Source organism: Symphalangus syndactylus, chromosome 5 (assembly GCF_028878055.3).
Source record: "Symphalangus syndactylus isolate Jambi chromosome 5, NHGRI_mSymSyn1-v2.1_pri, whole genome shotgun sequence".
Taxonomy (NCBI): domain Eukaryota; kingdom Metazoa; phylum Chordata; class Mammalia; order Primates; family Hylobatidae; genus Symphalangus; species Symphalangus syndactylus.
The window spans coordinates 72,007,902-72,031,380 of record NC_072427.2 but is presented as its reverse complement, the minus strand read 5'-3'; the positions used below and the strand labels follow the sequence as shown (position 1 = coordinate 72,031,380).

The window sequence follows — 23,479 nt, the reverse complement described above, 5'->3', positions numbered from 1 at the left end:
CTGCCACATTGGGGATCAAATTTCAACATGAGTTTTGGGAGGACAAACCATGTCGAGACCATAGTAGTATTCAAGAATTTGTGTATCAGAAAGTTAAGGACACAAGGTGATCTCTACTGTTAGTGAGGTTACCATTACAGTGCACTCAAGTACAGCTGAAGGACTGTATTGATTGGCATTCCATTTCTCTAAATTTCCTGTAAATTAGTGATTACATTTAGTGTTGTCTTGGATTCAGGTTTGACTCACCAGGCTAGAGTGCAAATGGCACGATCTCGGCTCATGCACTTCATGGGTGATGGTGTGTAATTTTACTAGGAGGCACAGTATGTCTGGTGGTCTCTCATGATGTTAGTGTTGCTGATGGTGATCTTCTAATTCTGTCATTTCTTCTTTATTAGGTGAAATATTCCTATAAAGAGAAATGTTTTCTCATAAATTATCAGGTTACGCTGAGAAACAGCTTGAGTATTTCACTTTATTTACCATTATGCAAGATAAGTTTCTTACCTAGCATTCTCCAAAGATGATCAGTAAATGTTTTATTACGTTGTTTGGTTTTTAAAATTTTTAGTATCCTTATGAATGTATAGATCCAAATTTACTCTATGTGTTTCAGTGTATTTTAAGTATACATAGTTTCATTTTTGTCCCATAGGAGCCTCTTGAATTTGTCTTATGAGCCCTTTTAACCTGATTCTAATAGTCTTTGGTAGTTTTGTTGCTGTCTTGGTATGACTAGATATTCCAGGCTTATCTTATAGATGTCTCGTCCTAGCCTGGGAAATGGTATTCAAGACTACAAGCTGGGCACAAGGGATATTCATTGCTAGGCATATATATCTAAAACATATATATATGTATAGTATATACGTGTATATATAATATATACCATTTATAGATCATATTAATAAATTGATATATAATTAGCTACATATATACTAATGCATATTAATGTATATATCTAATATATCGCTATATATATATATTCGTTGATATTGGATTGGTCATTGTTTCTACAAAATAGAGCCAAGAAATATGTTGTTTGGCTTTTTTTAGTCAATAAAACATTAATGTACACAGATAATTCTTTTTTTAATTTTAGATTTGGGGGGTACATGTGCAGGTTTGTTACATGGATATATTGTGTGATGCTGAGGTTTGGGTTTCCATTGAACCTGTTGCCCAGATAGTGAACACCGTACCCAACAGATCATTTTTCAACCCTTGCCCCACTCTCTGCTTTACCTCTTTTGGAGTCCCCGTACCTATGATTTCCATCTTCATGTCTCTAATACTCTAATATGCACAGATTTCTTTTTTTTTTTTTTTTTTTTTTTTTTTTTGAGATGAAGTCTCGCTCTTGTACCCCAGGCTGGAGTGGAGTGCAAATGACTCAATCTCGGATCACTGCAGCCTCCGCCTCCTGGGTTCAAGTGATTCTCCTGCCTCTGCCTCCTGAGTAGCTGGGATTACAGGTGCCTGCCACCACGCCCGGCTAATTTTTGTATTTTTTGTAGAGACAGGGGTTTCACCATGTTGGTCAGGCAGGTCTCAAACTCCTGACCTCGGGTGATCCTCCCACCTCAGCCTCCCAAAGTACTGGAATTACAGGCGTGAACCACCACGCCTGGCCACACACAGATATTTCTAATTCAAATTCATGACTACATTCTTTATCCTTAACCTACTTGATTCTGTTCTGTGTCTCCCGCACCAAAAATTCTAGTTCTCATCTTAATTACTTGCTTGCTTTATCCCATTAATGGATACATTTAGTCTCAGACTAATTATACCAACATTATTACCAAGAAATGGTTACTGCTGGTTTTTTTAGTAGCTCTTTTTATCTGTAAGATATGTTCATCCACTAGACAGTCAAGTAATTAAATTTTAAAGTTATTAAAATAATCCTCATTTGGTTGATTCACTTACTTCAATTTATCTTAATTTTTAGAAATAGCTTAATTTGCACTCTAGCCTGGGTGACAGAGCAAGACTCTGTCTCCAAAAAAGAAAAAAAAAAAGAAATAGCTTAATTTTTTGGTAACAGATATGTGAACCATAGACACAGTTCTAAGGTCTAATTTATAAGACAAGGTATATTCAGAGAAGTCCAGCTTCCACCCTATCCCTCTACCCTTCTTCTCCTTCTCCGTTTCTTCCCCTAGTTTTAGTTCATCCTTTCATTAAAAAACAAAACAAAAACAAAAAATAGATATTCTGTCCTTGCCTTCTTAGGTAAATAGTAGCATACTATACATTTTCTGTGCTGCCTTCTACACTAAGTAACATATCCTGCAGATCACTTGATAGTAGCATATAGAGATATTCCGCATTGCTTCTGCAGCTGCACAGTGCTCTAATTGTGCATTTATGTAGTTGTCCAACCAGCTTCCATAATCGATTTTGTTTTAATATAATGGAATTCTTTTAGTTTTACTAGTTCTAAAACTTCGCAATTCCTTTATGTTCTTATGGGTTTGTGTGTAATAGCAAATATTTGTTAAAATGAAACTTTATTTTCTATTTATTTAAATTGACGTAATTGTATGTTTATAGAACACATAGTGATGTTTTGATACAATGTGTAGTGATCTGATCAGGGTAATTAGCATATCCATTGTCTCAAACATTTATGGCTTCTTTGTGTTGGGAACATTCAATGTCCTCCTTCTAGCTATTTGAAACTATGTATTACTGTTAACTAATAGTCATCCCATAGTGCTAAAGAACACCAGAACTTATATCTCCCATCTAGCTGTAATTTTGAAACTTTAGTTTTAAAACATCTCAAAAAGAGCTTTTCAAACTTAATTTATATTTTCTTGTGGCTGCGTTTATCCACAACTAATTATTTGACCATGGTAATAATTTTTAACACAGCTTATATGTGTTATCTCAAATTAGAACACAGAATATGTTGTATCAGCATAAGTAGACGTAGAGTTAAACTAGTTATCTCATCTTTGTAAAGAGCTTTATAGTCTTAAAAGTATGTGTAGTCATGTATTTTGATTTAATATGTTATCCTAAACCAGACTAATAGTCTGCTGACCCAAATATATATGCAATTTGGCCTACTAAAAAGAAAATAATAAATATAACTCTTAAATTTCTACACAAAACCTTGTTTTTTTAAAGTTTAATTTAAATGGGGGCTTATAGTAAGACCTCAGATTTTATTTTATACAAATCATTTCAGCTTATCCCCTTTAACTGAAAATAACCATTGGGAAATAGTTCTAGTAAAATTAGTTCATCAATATTGCACCTTAGAATTGGAGTCAGATTTTATTTTAATGTTCAGGCTCCACCATTTTTTCTTCAGCCTTTTTCATCTTATGTCAACAGGAATTTTCTTTCTCAAAAACAATCTGATTACATCATAATTATTTTCAGTCCCATTTATTTATTTCCAATTTAATTTGTCAAAGAAAATGACATGGAGTGATTTCACCTTAGATGTGCAAGTGGCTGTGTCCACATAGGGATTATTGACACTATTTAAGCGTGGACTCTTACAGGACAATCTTCAGCTGACTTTAATTTACTTAAGAAGGAAGGAGATTATGTGGCACTGCTATAGGATTGTTTTTGTCTATTTAGTCTCTCTAGGTTTTTATAATAATATAAATCTTTTAAATACCTCTAAAATGATTTAGTCAAAAGTCTCATTGCCATTAAGACTGTCTTATTTATTGAGAATGCTCTGCCAATATTCAGCTTTCTATAAAAGTTACTTGGGCTATCTGTGTGGTTGACCCTCTTTTGCTTGTCTTCTAGTGCATTCCACTCTTCGTTCAACTTGTTTTGGAGAGATTAACTCGAGGGGTCAAAACTAGTGAGCTTCGTACTATGTGTCTTCAGGTTGCAATTGCTGCCTTGTACTACAACCCTGATTTGCTGCTGCACACTTTAGAACGAATTCAGTTGCCTCACAACCCTGGACCTATCACTGTACAGTTTATAAATCAATGGATGAATGATACAGATTGTTTTCTTGGGTATGTGTCTTTTGGATTTTACACTGCTTTTCTGTTTCTGGAAAGTTTGCTTTTTAATATTTGCATATAATAGCATGTACAAAGATAATTTTCATGTCTTAGGAATTACTTTTAGTGTATTGTTAATATTTAATTTTTAGAGGATTAAGAATGCATTTCAGCAGGGTAATCTAGTGGAAAGAATGCAGGCTCTGAAAATTTGATGTAGCCCTTTCCTGCTTTTTTTTTTTTTTTTTTTTTTTTTAACACAAGTGTATCATTGTATCTCTAGGCAACAAGAATTAATTGTCTGGGTTCCATGATTAAGTGTCAATGGGTAAAACATTCTAAATGGAGTCGGATTTCTAAGGATGGTACCCCTCTGGCAAAGATATAATGTAATGTCACAGAATGGTTAACGCTTTGCAGATCTCAAGGATGCCTGTTCTCAAAAGTGGAGTCAGAAGGCTTGTTATTTGTAGCCCAGGTGCTGCCCCAGTAGGAGAATTTGGTTTTATGTGAAGCACTCTCCTAGTTTTCAAAAACAGGAAGAGTGAGGCCGGGTGCGGTGGCTCCCGCCTGTAATCCCAGCACTTTGGGAGGCGGAGGCGGGTGGATCACGAGGTCAGGAGATCGAGACCATTCTGGCTAACATGGTGAAACCCCGTCTCTACTAAAAAAACACACACAAAAAACTAGCAGGGCGTGGTGGTGGGCACCTGTAGTCCCAGCTACATGGGAGGCTGAGGCAGGAGAATGGCGTGAACCCAGGAGGTGGAGCTTGCAGTGAGCTGAGATCGTGCCACTGCACTCCAGCCTGGGCGACAGAGCGAGACTCCGTCTCAAAAAAATAGGAATAGTGAGATTCCAACTAGTGTTATGTGCGCACCTCAGGTCACTCAACAGGGATTAGTGATTGTGTTGTGCTAGAAATTGAGCTAGCTGTCTAATTTGTTTTAAAATACTATCTAATATCTACCTGGAAATTAATAGTATTCTTTTTAAGTTTTGTGAGAGATCATTTAGAAAAATTTCCTGAGAGGAACAGACTCCCCACAGTGGTTAAGACACTGCTGCCACAGGCAGGAGAAGATGGAGGCCTGGATTAGGATGGGGCGTTAGGAATGGGGGAACATATTTACAAGCTGCTATGCGTGTTCTAATTTTTCTACTTGCAGGACACTGGAATTTATCCCTGATTGAGATTTTTTATTAAAACCTTGAAGGGAAGAACATACTTTCAAAGAAATTGTTGTTAAAGTTGTCTCTGAGAAATATTTAGGGAGTAGAGATTTGGTCATTTAAAGTTAAGCGGTTGCTTCTCTTATGTCTTTATTAGCACTGGAAGCAGCCTCCCTGCTATTGTGTAGACTGGGAGTCCTTGGGTTGTGCTTCCTTGGATTCTTTCGAGCTCTGCTTGATAATCATCTTTTCTGCTGTGATCCATGTGGCATGTATTTAGGGGCTGCATGGATGAGAAGGTCCTCAGGTCAAGTACAGTTCTGTTACAACGTACTAGTTGGGCATTAGTGACTTGAATCAATCAAGGAATGCAAATAATGAAGAATAACAGAAGCCTGTAGAATATTCATTATTGGATTTGTTATTCTCACTTTAAACACATGGAATCACTGCAAGTGAATTTTTTATTCACACTTAAAATTTTAAGAATGTTTTGCCAATGTAATCTTTTAATTCTTAATTTTTTAGTTTTAAGCAACTTAGAGGAAGCATTTAGTAGAAAAATGTCTGATGTTTACTGGTCAAACTTTTTTTCTTTCTGAATAAAATTTTTCTTGTCCTTATATTTTTCTTATGCTATTTTATAGCATAGGACTTTAGTAGACTGCTTACATTAAGTTCAGCTTACTATCTTACTCTAGATGCTGAGTTTTTGAAACATCTTTCACCTCTTAGGGTTTGGGTAGATTATGTGTGCTGAGAAGAAAAGTCTAAGAAACTCTTCATTCCCCCCCACCATTGTATAGGACTTTTATGCTGTCAAGTATAGGTATTTCTGCTTTATTAAAACTCCTTATGCCAAGGCCCATATATAACATTTATATTAATCATAAATTGATATTACAGCAAGATTCACCATGTTAATTGCAGACTCCCAGTAGGTCTTTGAAAATAATTGGTTTACAAAATTTGATTTACACAGGATTTCATACAGTACAAAACGGGGAATGTCTCTGTATGATACCAACAGATGAACCTTAGAGTATGCCTTGGACATTTCATTTTGTAGTTTCTCCAGAATTTGTTCTTTATTCCACTTCTCATGTCTACATTTTTTTTTCTTCAAAATTTGCAGGCATCATGACCGGAAGATGTGTATAATAGGACTGAGTATCCTTTTGGAATTGCAAAATCGACCTCCTGCAGTAGATGCTGTGGTGGGACAGATTGTTCCCTCAATTCTTTTCCTTTTCCTTGGCCTAAAGCAGGTCTGTGCTACTAGACAACTGGTAAACCGGGAAGATCGTTCAAAAGCAGAGAAAGCTGATATGGAAGAAAATGGTAAAGTCTTCTAATTGAAATGAATGTTACAATTGATTTTGATTTGTGTATGCATTTTATTTGAATACTAGTCTATATGGAGACATTAAACAGATTTACATTCTTTGGCTTGCTGCACATATAACAAATATTTTGGGCTTGGTTGACTTGCTATTAATTGTATCATGTGATATAAATTTAGATTTGTGCACCTTCTGACACCTAATATACTCAGTGATTTTTTATGGAGCCTAATAGATGTTGTTAAACATCAAGAAACACATTTATAACAATCAAATGGTCTTGACTATAAGTTAGCAATCTAGTATCTAACTTTCTTGTTTGTGCCAACAGCCTCATCAAGGCAGCAGCCATGAGTTAAATGAATCATTACATTAAGAGCGGAAGTGTTAGTACCACAGATTAGTAGAGAGTTTCTTTTTTTTCTTTTTTTGGAATGGTTCGTAGGTAACTCATTATCAAAAATTATATTTGAGAGAGATATTTGTGATTTAAATATAAATTAAGGTAAAGTACATAAATGAAGTGGATATACTTGAGAATCGGAATAAGATTGTTAGAGTTGAATATTAGACCTTTGTTTTGTTTAATGATGAGATTGTGGAGCTACTTGCTAGAGACTAGGAAGTAGCATTCTCCAATTCCAGGTGGAGTTTTTCCTCTCCTGGTTAAAAACAGATACCTCGTTAGCTGAGAAAAATCAGAACTCTTCCTGGTAAACATACAGCTCTATTTTTGATGCTAAATTCTGTGATTTTAGCATGTATAGATTTAAAACACTTTTAATTGGCATCATCCCAGTTTGTTCATATACCAGGGATTATAAACTACCCTTTCTTCCCTCCCGAGCTTCTAATTTGTTTTTCTGAAATCTGTGTAGGTCTTTTGAAGAAATGCTTCTTTATTAGAGGTGTTGCATGTGTGATTTTTGTTTTGTCTGTTTTGTCTTTAGCTAACCGTGTGTCGACAGTTGTAGAATTCTTTTATTTTTTCCAGTATGTTATGATCTCTAATTTCTTGTTTTGGCAACTCTTTACTGGCTTATCCTATACGGCTTGAGGGAAAATTTTCTAGTAATATCCCAGACTTTCTTGTACTTCCTACTAAAGTATGGCAACTCTTTACTGGCTTATACTATACGGCTTGAGGGAAAATTTTCTAGTAATATCCCAGACTTTCTTGTATTTCCTACTAAAGTATGGAATGATTAACTAGTGGAGGTATTTCTCAGTCTTTTTGTATTAATAGTTATAATTTGCCATTCATTTTTTTGTGTATTTGGTCCAAACTATGGTTAAGTGCCTTATTCCTAAAACTACCTAGTTCAATCTACCTGCTTCAATATGGTGTGTAATAGAACTAGTTTTAGGTTAATATTACCTGGTTTGGGTTTACTCCAGGATTTCTCTCTTATCTTGATTTTTGTTCTGCATTTACTGCCTTCCTGTTCCAGTATTTCAGTTACAGTCTAACTGCTAGGAACAGATTGACACTGAAAATAGATACAGAATCCATGGTGATACATAATGTAGTTCAAGTTTTTAACTTTTCAAGCGACATGTAGCTAACTATTTTTCTTTACATTTTTGCTATTTCTTTTTATTATAAATTAGCAAATTATATATTTATGGAGTACAAAGTGATGTTATGATTTGTGAATATAATATGGAATGATTAAATCAAACTAATATATCCATCACCTTAAATATCCTTTTTAATGGTGGGAACATTTGAAATTTACAGTCTTGCCAATTTTGAAATGTACATATACTATTAACTCTATTCACCATGCTGTACAATAGATACCAAAACAAAACAAAAACCTAATTCTTCCTGAGACTTTGTACCCTTTTACCAACATTCCCTCATTCCCACCACCTCCAGCCTCTGGTAACCACCATTCTACTCTCTACTTCTATGAGTTTGATTGTTTTAGATTCTATGTATAAGTGAGAACAGGCAGTATGTGTCTTTCTGTGCCTGGCTTATTTCACTTATCATAATGTCCAAGTTCATCAATGTTGTTGGAATTGACAGAATTACCTTTTTAAAAGCTGAATAGTGTTTCATTTTAAAGAATCCACATTTTCTTTATCATCTGTTGTTGATGGACACTTAGGTTGATTCTGTAACTTGGCTATTGTGAATAATGCTGCGATGAACACAGGGCTGCTAGTATCTGTTCTACGTACTGATTTAAAATATTTTAGATATATATCCTGAAGTGGGATGGCTGGATCTGTATTTTTACTGTTTCTGCTAGCAGAAATGATCTCATTTGGGCATTTCTAAGCAGTTTATAATCAACTCAGTTAATTAAGAGGACTGAATTCTCAATAGGAAGTCATTATTTAAAACACATGCACTGACTGTACAGTCACTTTTTTTTTTTTAAACAAAGTTAATTTTGAAATCTGCAATTGAATAATATTCTTGTATTAATGAACTTGCATAGCCTAACAGTAGTAATGTTCATCTGGATAACAGGTTTAGGGAACTTGTTTTCAGTGAGGAGGATAAGGACATTCTCAACTTAGCAAACTCTGCAGTAAAGATAAGGTTTATTTATTTTATTTTTTATTTTTATTTTTTGACTCTCCTCTTTAGACCAGGGATAGGATTTATTTTCATTAAAATTTTGTGGAAGATTTTTTCCTTTCCAGAGTGTAGTTTTATAGTCTTTGGTTTTTGTTGTGAAGTTTTATATTTTGTCCTTATGTGTTTTGATTCCTTTTAAATAATTAATGTGTTCACAGAGGAGATTTCAAGTGATGAAGAGGAGACAAATGTAACTGCTCAAGCAATGCAGTCAAATAATGGAAGAGGTGAAGATGAGGAGGAGGAAGATGATGATTGGGATGAAGAAGTATTGGAAGAAACCGCGCTTGAGGGGTTCAGTACTCCACTTGACCTTGACAATAGTGTGGATGAATATCAGTTTTTTACACAAGCTCTGATAAGTATGTCTTTACTCCCCACATCTTCTGATTTTTTTTTCCTAAACTCTTTCTTCATTTCTTCCTGTTTTGATATTTGCCCAAGATTGGTCTAGATTCTTTTAAAAAATTTATTGTTTATTCTTATGATAGAAATCCGCAAACACACATACATGAAATGATAGAAATTAAAATAATGAAACACCTGTCACCCAATCCTAGCAACTTTCATCATTGAGAAGTAGCAGGGTGAGCCTGTAGGTTATCCTTGCAAAAGTAATATATGGAGTATCTGTGTATATTGTTCATCCTTTAGGCATAAATGGGCAAGCATTTTTATAGCAAAGAATGAAGTGTTTCAGGCATACGTTGCTTAACAATTGTGGCTAACAACCTATTAGTTATTCACAATCCCTAGAATGAAATTGCTGCCATAAGAGAGTGATTTTTTACTTTGTAAGTAATTTGCCAATTTTATACAACAAAGAACAGTATAATTACAGTTACAGGACTCATAAATGATTGGGGGGGAGAAAATATTTGCCACATGCGCATAATAGGAGTAATGTACACAGTGTACAGAGGCCATCCCCAAATGCGTAAGACCAGTAACCTAGTAGAAAATGGAAATGGAAAATTTACAGAATAAAAACAAGCCATTGAGGGTATTTAGAAAATTATTAATCAAATAAATTATTTTAAATCTCATTAATATAGATTATTTGTTTTATGGTTAGATAGTATTTCCATAGTTATATTGTAATTTAGTTCCACTGTGGGACATTTAAGATTGTTTCCAATGTTTCTGCCATTATGAGGGTTATTAAAATGAACATCCTTACATGTAAATATTGTTACTAATAAGGCAATATTAGCTTAATATATTGGTGTTTTTTAGTGTCGCTACAAATAGCATTAATGAAGAAAAAACTACCTAGATGTTTTTATTGAAATTCACAGGAATTGGAGGCAGAGAACACAGGAAACTATATTCCAAAGCATGGGAAACATAACAGCATAAACGTGGAGATGGAAATATGGAGGATGTGGCCTAGTGTAGTTCCAGACATGGGTGTGTCATAATCACCAAGGAAGCTCTTAGGTCTTGAGTAGGAGCTCAGGAGATGTACTTTTAAAGATGCTTCTCAAGTGACAAGCAACTTTAAACCAGCATGTAGGGGCCACTGCTTAAAGACTGTGAAGGGATACAGTTGGGCTGGGCTATAGTGGCCTTGAATTCTGGACTGAGGTGGTCCATCCCATTGCCCGTTGGAATAGTGTTGAAAGTTGTGTTCTGAGGCGGTGACCTTGTAGATGTGGTAATTCACTTCAGGGGAGTTATCCGGTGATGGATGATGTGCAGAAAAAACTGGAAACAACTAGATGTGGGAGCCAAGTGTTGGAAGTTCACTTTATTAATTTAGATGTATAGAGACCTGGAATGGGGAGGGTGACATTTGATGGAAAGCAGCATATAGATGAAAGACATTAAGAAAGAAGCAGAGCTTTGGGTGTGGAGAGGGCATGCTCAGGGATGTTAAGGATGTACAGTGGTTGACTGGGAGACTAATAGAACTGGTGAGATAAATGGAGAGATAGAAGGTTTGGGAGGAAATTGTTAAATTTGGTTTTAGTTGTGTTGAGTTTGAGATGAGCTATTCAAATGGAACAGTCCAGGAGGCTTAGGGGAAGGTTTTTCCTAGAGGTACAGATTTGAGTCCTTGGGGTGGTAGCAATGCAGAAGCTGCAGGTAGTGTGAAAATTCCAGAGGAAAATGGTAATGAGTGAGTACTGGTGTTCTGGATGTTAGAGAACATCCATAGAAGACAGCAAAGGAGACAGAGAACTAAGCAGACTAGAGACTTGCAATGTCCTAACCTTCCTTTGATATCCCACATAGCTGGGTACTAAGTGGGTACTCAGAAATAATCCTTTGTTGGCATAAGTTTCATTACCTTGTGTGTGTTGTAGTACTGTACTCTTTGTCTCTTACTGTCTGGGATAATTTCTTTGTAATTTGATCATGTTACTACTTGTTCTCTAAATTAATAGTCACTGTACCCTCCTGTCTTTTCCTCCCAAAATGCAACAGCTGTGCAGAGTCGAGATGCTGCCTGGTACCAGCTGCTGATGGCACCACTCAGCGAGGATCAGAGGACGGCACTGCAGGAGGTGTACACACTGGCAGAGCACCGACGGACGGTGGCAGGTCAGCCAGAGTAACCTCCAGAGTGGAGTGCATGTGTCAGAGTGCCAACAGACAGCCTTATTTGATGAGCCAGGTGGCACCTAAACACTGTTTTTAAAATTGTTAGAGACTCAGCCTTTAAGATAATAAGGAATTGTCATTATTGTATGATTGTTTTAATCACTCATAATGTTTTAGCTTTGCAGAAACCTGCACATTACTATGTATCTCCTAGTGTTCTCATTCACATTCTTATCCTATGTTGGAGGCAAAGGTACAAAGTAAGGGTTGGGATAAGTCTTGCCAAGGGAGACTTAATCAGTTGGATCACTCCCCTAAACATTTCAACCGTGGGCCAAAGGGACTTGACGAATTCTTGCAAGGAGCTTGTATTCCTGGAAATGGAATGCTCTCCGTTTCTCATTGTTGGGCTTTATTTGACATTGTTTCTTGTTGTTGATTTTCAGTTTTTAAGCTGGAGGAATTATTCTATGTTGATTATTGTAGTTACTTGTAGATTGTCATTGGAAAAGATTTTGTAGTTACAAAAAAATTTCAGTAGGAAACATGGCAAACTAGACATCTAGAGTTTAGAATGCTGATTCTTCTGCATGGACTTAGATTTTCAGTTCTGTGCAGATTCTCAGTCAGCCCTCCTGGTGTGAGAAGTCTGGGCCCCCTTTCAGCAGTAGAGACAGTGAAGTAGAATCCACCTCTGCAACGTGTTTTCTTTTCACTCGTTTTTTGCAGATTTTCCAATGGTAGTGAACATACCACCTTATTGACATGGGTCTGTTATTCTTAGTTATTCTTTGGCAGGATAACTAATACTACCAGTCACATTCTTTCACAGTTCTAAGCATATAAAGAATCTGGCTCCTTTGAGTCATCTCCAACTTTGTCACCTTAAGCATTCTTTTTTTTTTTCTTCTCCCCTTTTCTTTTGAAAAATGCTAGAGGCAAAGAAGAAGATTGAACAACAGGGAGGCTTCACCTTTGAAAACAAAGGAGTCCTCTCCGCATTTAATTTTGGGACTATGCCCAGCAACAACTGAAGGAAAGAACATCAGCTGACCAAATGTCATCGCTGCATTTTATTTCACAAAAGGAGTGTGAGGGTCAAGGGGATGAAATGAGGGGGCTGCTTTTAGGGCCCTCCTGCTGTACCAGTTACCATCTGGCATTAGGCAGCACTTTTATCTACTCTTTCCCCTTTGACCTTTGTCACCCTGAAATATATATTTTAAACAGCTACTGTAAGTATGAAATGAAAGAAAAACAATCATTGGACTGGAAAGGACAAACCATATGTTCCAAAGGCTGAATGCCCAAGGTTGTTTTAGAGGATTGGATAGACTTGCACGTCTCAGGTTTTTGCCATGCAGAATCAATGGATTTATGCGGATAACAGTGCCTTCTGTTGTACATGAATTATCAGAAAAAAAATTTTTGGAGTGCATTGCAATTTTTTTTAAAGCATAAAACATATTTCTAGATACAACATAAACCTTGGTTATATGTCGACTATTCTGCATTTTACTCTGTGAATTTATTATTAGGCAGTTACTGCAAGTCACTCTGGTTTCAAAATCTTCACTGCTCCCTCTGCTCACCCTGCTGCTGGGGGGCTTTTTTCAGGGGTTGTATTATAAAATATGCACTGGCTCTGGTTTTTCATAAGATGTTTTGTGGCTTTTTAAAGAAATGTCTTACTCCCTCTTCTCATTTTTTTCTGCCTTGAAAAGGGGTGGTATTTCTTTTGGGGTCAACAAATACACATATCAATTTCACTCCTAACCTGGTAAGTTCAGGACTCATTTTCTTGGCAGCAAGTGGCAGGGGCTCTTTAGTCACTGGAGTTAACAGTAAGTCTGAGTATATTCTGAATAATGTAATTATGTAATTAATTGATAATCATACCTAAAGCACATTGAACTTCTAAGAGAAAGGTGCTGCATAAGCACACTGTCTTTCTGGATGGGGACTTGTATTTTAAATAACTTTTCATTCCAGCTGTGTTGGACTAGGGTCCAAAGCATTTTATAATATATTTTTTTTAATCTAGGAAAAAGACCCAAACAAATCTAACTTCTTGCTTTCTCACCTATTTGAATTTTCTCCTACCTAATTTGTTTGTGTCTTTATTATAGCTCAGTTTGACTTCTCAAACTTTTCAAGGGTTGGGGCAACTGCACTCTTAGGTGGCCTATAGGAAATATTGCAGATGGAGATTACAGTGTTTTTCTGACCTGGTTCAAGACCAGAACATGGGTCATAGGGTTTTTATTCAGCAAAATGAAAATGTATCTTCAGAACTTAACATATTACTGGATGTGACAGATTTTCCTTTCTGTGAAATTGAAAATTCACAAAAATTCACAGCTTAAATTTCCCATCAGTGACTGGAGGAATTTTTTTCAGGTGCTTCCTATATTACCATCCCTCATGCGTATTAACTCTTTAGAATTTTAGGTTAAGTAATCTCTATAGAAGTAGCCTGAAAAACCATGAGTTTTGGAGTTCAGTGACCCCCTGCTTTCCTCTGCCCCTCCCTTCCCAAGGCATTGAAGCTGAATGTGCCAACTGACAGTTAGAAGTGAAAGATGGCATTGGGAGAAATTTTAGAGAGCTTTCAAACTCTCTATTCTCATGTTCCACATGGTCTAATTTTAACATAAATAATATGCCTTCACACTGGATTGTAAAAGGCATGTGATTTTTGAGATTTTATTTTGTGATGTATTGTCTTCTGCAGTATTAAAGGGAAAGAGGTATTAATGTGCATTACCCTATCTTGTTTTTGAAGCCAGGGTAGTTGTATGATTTTGTTACCAGCAGTGCTAACCTGAATGTGACCTGGTTACCTTGGAAATGCAGGAACTTATATGAATGTGCTATAAAATAAAATGCGGACTGATTCCCAGGATTCTGAACTCTTCTGTGTGAAATGTTTTCTGAAATGTGGAGGTGCTTTAAGCAGTTGATAATAACCCATCAGTTATGTTTCCCTGACATCTGGGGACCTGAAGCAAGGTGGACTGTAGGTCTGGGAGGGTAACCAGGGCTTATCAGGAACAGCTAATACATGGGGAGAAGTAGGGAGTGAAAGCCCATCTCATGAACCAGGAGGTCCACACAAAAGAGTGTTGGAGCTCTGGAAAGGCACAGGGCGCTCAACCACAGCAGGACCTCAAAGGAAAGGAAGAGGTCACTAAAATGGTGCGATTTTCTGATGGGTCTACTATCAAATTATTGCCAGTCAAAACTGGACTGGTAATACGGTAATGGGTATGTTCTTAGAAATGCTTCATGGGCATTTTGTTATTGTGTGAGCATCCTAGAGTCTACTTACACAAACCTAGATTGTGTAGCTTACTACGCACCTAGGCTATATGGGATAGCCTATTGCTCCTTGACTACAAACCTGTACAGCATGTTACTGTACTATACTGAATACTACAGGCAATTGTAACACAATGGTAAGTAATTATGTATCTAAACACAAAAGGTACACTAGAAATGTGGTATAAAAGATAAAGATGCATGAATGGAGCTTGCAGGACTGAAAGCTGCTTTGAGTGAGTGAGTGGTGAGTGAACATGAATGTTTAGGACATTGCTGCAGCTGCACACTACTGTAGACTTTATATAACTGTATACTTAGGCTACACTAAATTTATAAAATAATTTTCTTCAATAATCTTAGCTTACTGTAACTTTTTGTGAACTTTTAACTTTTTAGCTCTTTTATAATAACACTTAGCTTAAATCACATCGTACAGCTGTACAAAAACATTTTCCTTTTTAGTATCTTTATTCTATAAGCTTTTTTCTATTTTTAAAATTTGTTTACTTTTTAAACTTTGTTAGCGACTAAGACACACATTAGCGTAGGCCTGCATGAGTCAGGATCACCAATATCCCTGTCTTCCACCTCCACATCTTGTCCCACTGGAAAGTCTTAAGGGGCAATAACATGTATGGAGCTGTCATCTCCTATGTAGCAATGCCTCCTTCTGGAACACCTATTGAAGGACCTGCCTGAGGCTGTTTCACAGTTAACTTTTTTAATAAGTAAGAGTATGCACTAAAATAACAAGCATAGTAAGTACTAGGTGATAGGAATTCTCCAGCTCCATTCTCTTATGGGCCTACTGTCATTTATGTAGTCCATTATTGACTGAAAGGTCATGGGGCACATACTTGTACTTGCATGATGGTAAGACCCATTACATTGTTAATCAGTGAAAATTCCTAAGAAAACAGTTATTTTAAATTGTCATTAAGTGATATAACGAATTATAGTACAGTTTTCTGTTTAGCAAGGGAGACTGAATAATCCAGGCATAAAAGGGAAACGTGGCCATGTATTAGGACCATGTACGTGCATGTGTGTGTATGCATGAATGTTTCATGCATTAAAAATTATTCCAGATGAACCTTAAATAGCAGTCTTTTCTGTTCTACCTTACTCTGTCCATTGAGACTGCTGTACAAATGCTGCCTGGGTGGATTGGGAAATTTCTAGGCAGTCTGCTAGCAAGAAAGGCTGCAAAATCAATAAATAAAGAGATGGCTTATACTCTGTAGATAGACTATGTTTGAGGAAGAAGTACAAAGGGCAACTATGGCTGATCCTGTAGCCAAGAAAGATGTGTAGGTGACAGAAGGCATGTGTCTGGGTGGTCTGAGAGTCCAGGCCAGACAGCAGTGCTGCTAAGAGGAAGGAAAGGGCTGTCTTGTGAAGAAGAGGGAGTGCAAGCCCAGACATCAAGGAGGAAGAGAAGGTGATGCACATGCTCCTTGCAGGACACATGGGAAGAAGCTCATCTTGGAGGTCATCCAACTTGAAAAAGATTTCACAAGTAGATGGGTGCCCCTCAAGAGCTGGAAATTGGAGGCTTTCTATAGGCTATGGAATATGCAGGGGCTGAGAGCAACTCACGCAGGAGTGACCTTATGGAGACTTTCCCCACTGGATCTCCCTAGGTATGAAGGGAAAACCTGGGGAGGACGGGAACTACACAGTAGGGCCTCACAGGCACCTGTCCACTGTGGCCCAGTGTCTCAACACATCACTCTTAAATTTAGAGTGACCCACCATTCCTACTGCCTAGTGAGTGTGGGCAGTACCCTCAGTTTCTCTTCCTTGCCAGTCATTTCTCTTTTGAGAACTGCCTGTAGCTGGACCCTCATCCCTCCTGATTTCCATACAGTTTGACTCTACTTGTCTTCAGCATGCCAGTGAACTAGAATGCCGTCACGTGGGTAATCCCTGCCGTGGGAATGAGCCCTTTCCTCTTGTCCACACCACTGGTATGTGTTTTGTTTGGCCTTGAATTGCTCACACCATTGATTATAGACTTGAGGGCAGAGATTATGCTTTATGTGGTATTAATATTTTATAGACATGTTTTGTTGTCTTTCTAATGCCCTGCATCTGGTGGCTAAGCATGGTAAATAGAATGAACACATGAACAAATGGATAATTGATGTTCTGCCAATGAGTTTGGATCTTAGAGGCATCTCGGAGGCCACAAATAAGATCTTGGAGATAGGTTCCTGTGGAGAGAACAAGTGTGCAACAGCAGCTGGATGGTGAAGTAGATGTATGCCTATGGAAGGGAGCTGTTGTCTGTGGGTCACTGTGCCCCCTACTTTCTGTTCCTAAATCCAGTGCACAGTTTCTATGTGCAGCAGCATTCCAGGTAGGTTATTTTTTTTTTCAGACCTCTCTTTCTGTAGTCTGCATGGCAAAGCACCCTTCTTCTAACTCCAGCTGTTCTTTTCCTTTCCTTTCCCCTTACGGCCTCATTCTTCTCTATTTAATTTTTAAGCTTGTTCATCTTCACTCCACTTCCTCACTCCCCAGACCCAAACACTTACTATGTCTCACTGATTCGCTCTTCAAAATATATTTTGAGTCTCTACTTCTTTCGATGTCACCTTAGTGTAAGCTACCACCATTGCTTTGCTAGAATATTCTAGAATCTTCAAATATTAGCTCTTACATCTGCTTTTCTGTCCCACAGCACCATCCTTAACCTATTCACACAATAGAATGATTTATTCAAAATGCAAAATATTGATTGTATAAAAAACCTGATTAAGATCTCTTAATGGCTTTAGGATAAAGAAAATCCTTAACATGGGTCATAATGCCCTAAGTTTATTTTACTTTATTTTTAGAGACAGGGTCTCACTTTGTTGCCCAGGCTGGAATGAAATGGTGCAATCACAGTTCACTGCAGCTTGATTTCATGGGGTCAAGTGATTCTACATTAGCTTCCTGAGTAGCTGGGAGTACAGGCAAGCACCACCATGCTTGGCTATTTTTTAAATTTTTTGTAGAGACAGGGACTCAATATGTTGCCCAGGCTTGTCTCGAACTCCTGTCCTTGAACTGTCTTTCCACCCTGGCCTCACAGAGAGCTGGGATTGGAAGTGTGAGGCCACCTGGCCACCCTGAGTAATTTGGCCCTTCCTCAGCTATCTCATTGTGTGCAACATCTTGGAAAGTACGCTCTAGTTGCCTTTTTTCACTGCCTCTAATTCACTGGTTTCTTCTTCCAGTTGGTTCCTGGGCTTTTCTTTGATTGAAGGTTTTAAATTACTGATTCAATCTCTTTATTTGTTATTGATCTGTTCAGGCTTTCTATTTCTTCTTGATTCAATCTTGGTAGCTTGTATGTTTCTAGGAATTTATTCATTTCTTCTAGGTTGTCCAGTGTGTTAACATGTAATTGTTCATATTAGTTCCTTTTAAAAATTTCTTTGGCATTGGTTATATCTTTTATTTCTGATTTTATCTTATTTTTTCCTAGTTAAGGGTTTGTTGATTTTGATTATCTTTTAAAAAAAAACTTTCAGTTTGTCGATTTTTTCTTTTGTTTTCTGGTCTTCATTTATTTCTGCTCTAGTCTTTATTATTTCCTTCTTTCTGCTAGTTTTGGGCTTATTTCTTTTTCTAGTTCCTTGTGGTATAATGTTAGGTTGTTTGAGATCTTTTTTAATGTAGACATTTATACACTTTTTTAATGTAGACATTTATACACTTCCATTTCAGCACTGCTTTTGCCGCTTCCCGTAAGTTTTGGCGTGTTGTATTTTTGTTTGTCTCACAATATCTTCTAATTTTTAAAATTTCTTCTTTGACCCAATGGTTGAATATATTGTTTAGTTTCCATGTATTTGTGAATTTTTCCAGTTTTCTTTTATTGATTTCTAGTTTCTTGGTAGTCAAAAAAGATAATTGAAATTATTTCAGTCTTCTTAAATTTGTTAGAACTTGTTTTGTGACCTTGCATGTAATCTATCTTGGAGAATCTTTCATGTGCAGTTGAGAGGAATGTTTATTCTGCTGCCGTTAGGTAGAAGGTTCTGTACATGTCTGTTAGGTCCATTTGGCCTATAGTGTTATTCAAAACCACTGTTTCTCTATTTCTCTAATGTCTGGATGAACTATTATTGAAAGTGGGGTATTGAAGTCTCCTAGTACATTCTACTCCTATTTCTCCCTTCATATTTATCAATGTGTGCTTTATATATATAGGCGCTCTGATGTTGGGTGCATATATAATTGTTATGTCTTCCTGTTGAATTGACCCTTTTATCATTATGTAATGACCTTTGTCTCTTGTGACAGTTTTTGACTTAAAGTCTTTTTGTCTAATATAAGAAAAGCTGCTTACGCTCTGTTTTGGTGACCATTTGCCTGATGTATCTTGTTTCATCCCTTCACTTTCAGCCTATGTATGTCCTTAAATCTAAAGTGAGTCTTTTGCAGACACCCTATAATTAGATCTTGCTTTTTAATCCATTCAGCTGCTCTATATCTTTGATTGGTGAATTTAATACATTTACATTTACAGAAATTATTGATTGGTAAGAACTTACTACTGCCATTTTTTTCATTGGCTTCTGTTTTGTGGTTCTTTTGTTCCTCTCTTCCCCTCTTGCTGTCTTTGTGATTTGATAATTTTTTATGGTTATATACTCTGATTCTTTTCTCTATTTTGTATCTGCTGAAGATTTTTTCTTTGTAGTTACTGTGCTTGCATAACCCTCCTTAGAATTGTACCAGTCTATTTTGAGCTGATAACTTCAATCACATACAAAAACTACACTTTTACTCTCCCATTCCCCACTTTGTTATTGATGTCAGAATTTGCTTTTTATGTTGTGTATCCATTAACCAATATTTTGTGGTTATATTCTTAATACTTTTGTCTTTTATGCTAGGGTTAAAAGTGATTTATGCACCATCATTACAATATTACATTATTCTATATTTGTCTATGTATTTACCCTTAGCAGTGAGATTTATACTTTCATATGCTTTTGTGTTGCTATTTAGCAAGAAGCTGATTTTTTTTTTTTACTAATACAAATTATGTACTTTTTTCAAAATAAGGAATTTGTTGTATGTATGTATTACACACAGATTTCCAAACCAGATAACCCAATGTTGGCCAATCCCGGTAATCAAAACTACAAATTTAATTTCATAATGTTTAGCTCCCTGCAGCTGCTGCTGTCAGACAACCCTCAGCTGGGTGGGGTCAGGATTGGTAGCATTTTCAAATAAAACAAGATATTTAACATCAATAGGTACCAGCAAGAAGTGTTTATTTCTTCATGAGGGTGTTGTCTACTTCGGGGGAATGAGACCAATTTTCATTTTGCTAGTTAAATGGGTTGCATTTGAAACCTTTGCTGTGAGGCACCATATTTCCAATGAGTGAAGTTTTAGACTCTTTACATTGGGTACTGCAAGTACCATTAATGGGGTTGTGGCTGGGCAGTATAGTCAAGTGATTCTCTGAAGGCAGAAATAAATAAGCAAATTGTTTACTTTTTCAGTATAACTCCACTTGTTAGCCTCTTCTTTCAACATAAGTTTAATAAATAGGGAATAATCTTAACCAGCCACCACTGCCAGGTGGTGCTACTTCCCTTTCTGCTGTTTCATGATCCCACCACACTGTGTTAATCCTTACCAGTGGCTGTCCTGTGATTGGCTGCTGTATTATAGGCTGTGGTAGGCAGAATAGTGACTCCTGAACCACGACCCCCAAACACGCAAATATGTCTATGTCCTAATCCTTGGAAACTGTAAGAATGTAACTTTACATGGCAAAGGGGAATTAAGATTCCAGATAGAATTCAGTTTGCTAATCAGCTGATCTTAAAACAGGGAGAGTATCCTGGGTTATCCACATGCACCCAATGTAATCATGGAGTTTCTTAAAAGTGGGAGAGGGAGGCAGAAGAGAAGGCTGGAGTGACAAGATTTGAGGACTGAGGCCATTATTGCTGACTTTGAAGATGGAAGAAGGGTGCTGTGAGCCAACAAATGCAGGCGGCCTTTAGGAGATGGAAAAGGCAGGGAAACAGTCTCCAGGATGAAATGTTGACCTACCAACACCTTCATTTTAGCCCATTGAGACCCATCTAGGACTGCTGACCTCTAGAACTGTAAGATGATACATTTGTGGGTTGTAAGCCATTACGTTAGTGGTAATTTGTTACAGCAACAATAGAAAATAAATACACAGACTGGTGGAGGACAGATGCAGGAGAATTCTCATCTTTGAAGACTGAAGTATTGATTAATATTTTGGGCTGGACATTTAAATTTCTAAATCAAGATTATGTTTTACAATATTAAGTGATTTTGAGGCTTATTTCCTAAGCATGATCAGAAAACCCTCAGGTCTGCTAGGGATTGTTAGCTAAAAGCAGAGAAAAACTTTTTCCAGTGGATAACATTTAAAGAGAGAATAGAAAACAAAAATAAATTTGCATTTTGATTACATCCCTTAGGCTGTGATTGTTTAATGTACTTCTTATAATAGCATAGTATCTAAACAAATGTAAAATATTATCAATGTAATATTTTCATTTATCAAATATCTCTTTAATCATTCAGCAAATATCCTGACAGTTTCTGAGCCTTGTTTGTAAGATTTCCTTTTAGTTCTGTGAGAACCTAGGATCCTTTCATTGAGTTCCTTTTCTACTTAAATTAGCTAGGGCTGGCTGCTGTTGCTTACAATGTAGAACGCTAACTGAGGTAGGAGACACACTTGCACTTTGCATCTAGAGAGATGTGTGACTGCGGATGGATTATTCTTCGCCTGTGATATCCAGCCTCCCAGATGGCCCCATGTGATTCTTGCTATCCCTTGACTAATTTCCTCACATTGTTCTATGGTTGGACTATGAGTTTAGAAGCATGCAGGAGAAGTTATGGGATGTCACTTCCAAGATTAGGTTATGAAAAACTGATTTCCTTCTTGGGTGCTTTATCTGATACTATTTGCTCTAATGTCATGGCTCATAAGCCATGTCATGAACAGCTTTATGGAGAGGACTACATCACTTGGAACTGAAGCCTCCTTCCAGTAGACATATGAGTCAACATGGAAGTAGATGCTTCAACCCTTGACAAGTCTTCATAAACTTAGCCCTGGCTTGACTACCACCTCATGAAGGCTCTGAGTCATAATTGCCCAACTAAGTCACTGCTGGATTCCTGACTCTCAGAAACTGTGAGATAAACAATTATTGTTTTGAGCTGCTAAATTTGGGGACCATTTGTTATGCTAATATGGATAACTAATACACGTTCATAAGCCCACTTTGAGAGGAGATAAGGCAGGGTAAAGGATGGAGCATTTTTTTCTTTTTTATGTTTCTAAAGAGGAATTTTTCATGCACTGTGAAGCTTAAGAAGAGAAAGCTGGTCAGATTATCTGTATCTATGTAAGGCTTAACTATGACTGCAGAAATTTGGGAATTAGCCCTTCTGACAATTTAAGAAAGGGATTTGAAATTAATTAGACACCTATTGTTAAGTAGGCATGTCATTATGTACTGTTTCCAGTCAGTTTTGCTGTATAAAAAATCACCCCAAAATTTGTGGGCTTAAAAAAAAATAATCTCCCCCCTTCCCTGTTCTGTGGATTGATCAGGTGTTTTTTTTTTTTTTTTTTTTTTTTTTTTAACATTGTCAGGGCTCACTCCCACAGCCGAATTTAGCTGCTTGATTGCCTGGGGCTGGGCTCATCTGAGTCACGAGGCCCCCTCTCCATGTAATCATTCATCCTCAAGGAGAAAGACCAAAGGTTTTTACATGATGACGGCTACTTCACAAGAGAGTGTAAATAGAAGCTGCCTGACTTGTTATGGTCTAGCCTTTGAAGTCACAATATCACTTAGGTTGCATTCAATTTTTTTTTTTTTTTTTGAGATCGCGTCTCTGTCACCTAGGCTGAAGTGCAGTGGCATGATCACAGCTCACTGCAACCTCTGCCTCCCAGGCTCAAGTGATCCTCCTACCTCAGCCTCCCAAGTAGCTGGGACTACAGGCACATGCCACCACGCCAGGCTAATTTTTTGTGTTTTTTGTAAAGATGGAGTTTCACCATGTTGCCCAGGGTGGTCTTGAACTCCTGGGCTCAAGTGATCCACATGCCTTGGCCTCCCAAGTTGCTGCAATTACAGGTGTGAGCTACTGTGCCTGGCCTAGGCTAAATTCTATTATAATAAAACAAGTTCAGCTCAGATTAAAGGGGTAGAGCAGTAGATTCTACCTCTTGATGGGTGGGGTGGCAAAGTCACTTTGCAAAAGCAGGTGGACACAGGATATTGTAGTTCACTGAGAGCCATTATAGTAAAAATATACCACAATCTGCATTCTCTCCCAGTAATTCAAGTCCCTTCCCAAGACTCCCAAAGTCTCATCCAGTTATGGCATCATACTCAAAATCCATTATTTTATAATCTGTCTGCATTAGGTCCAAAAGCAGTATGTGCTCTTCTTGATGCAGACACCAGAGAACT

At 37.2% G+C, this 23,479-nt stretch overlaps 1 protein-coding gene across 3 annotated transcripts in view; it reads left to right on the top strand.

Moving 5' to 3' along the window:
* Positions 1–14,559, top strand: part of IPO8 (importin 8) — a 74,063-nt gene extending 59,504 nt beyond the window's left edge. For all 3 annotated transcript variants that reach the window (XM_055280238.2, XM_055280239.2, XM_055280240.2), the window contains 5 exons: positions 3,787–4,007; positions 6,304–6,509; positions 9,266–9,469; positions 11,538–11,654; positions 12,591–14,559. In XM_055280238.2, the coding sequence (XP_055136213.2) occupies positions 3,787–4,007; positions 6,304–6,509; positions 9,266–9,469; positions 11,538–11,654; positions 12,591–12,688 (846 nt within the window). In that variant the 3' untranslated portion in view covers positions 12,689–14,559. The remainder of the gene's footprint in view (positions 1–3,786; positions 4,008–6,303; positions 6,510–9,265; positions 9,470–11,537; positions 11,655–12,590) is intronic.
* Positions 14,560–23,479: the final 8,920 nt, after the last annotated feature.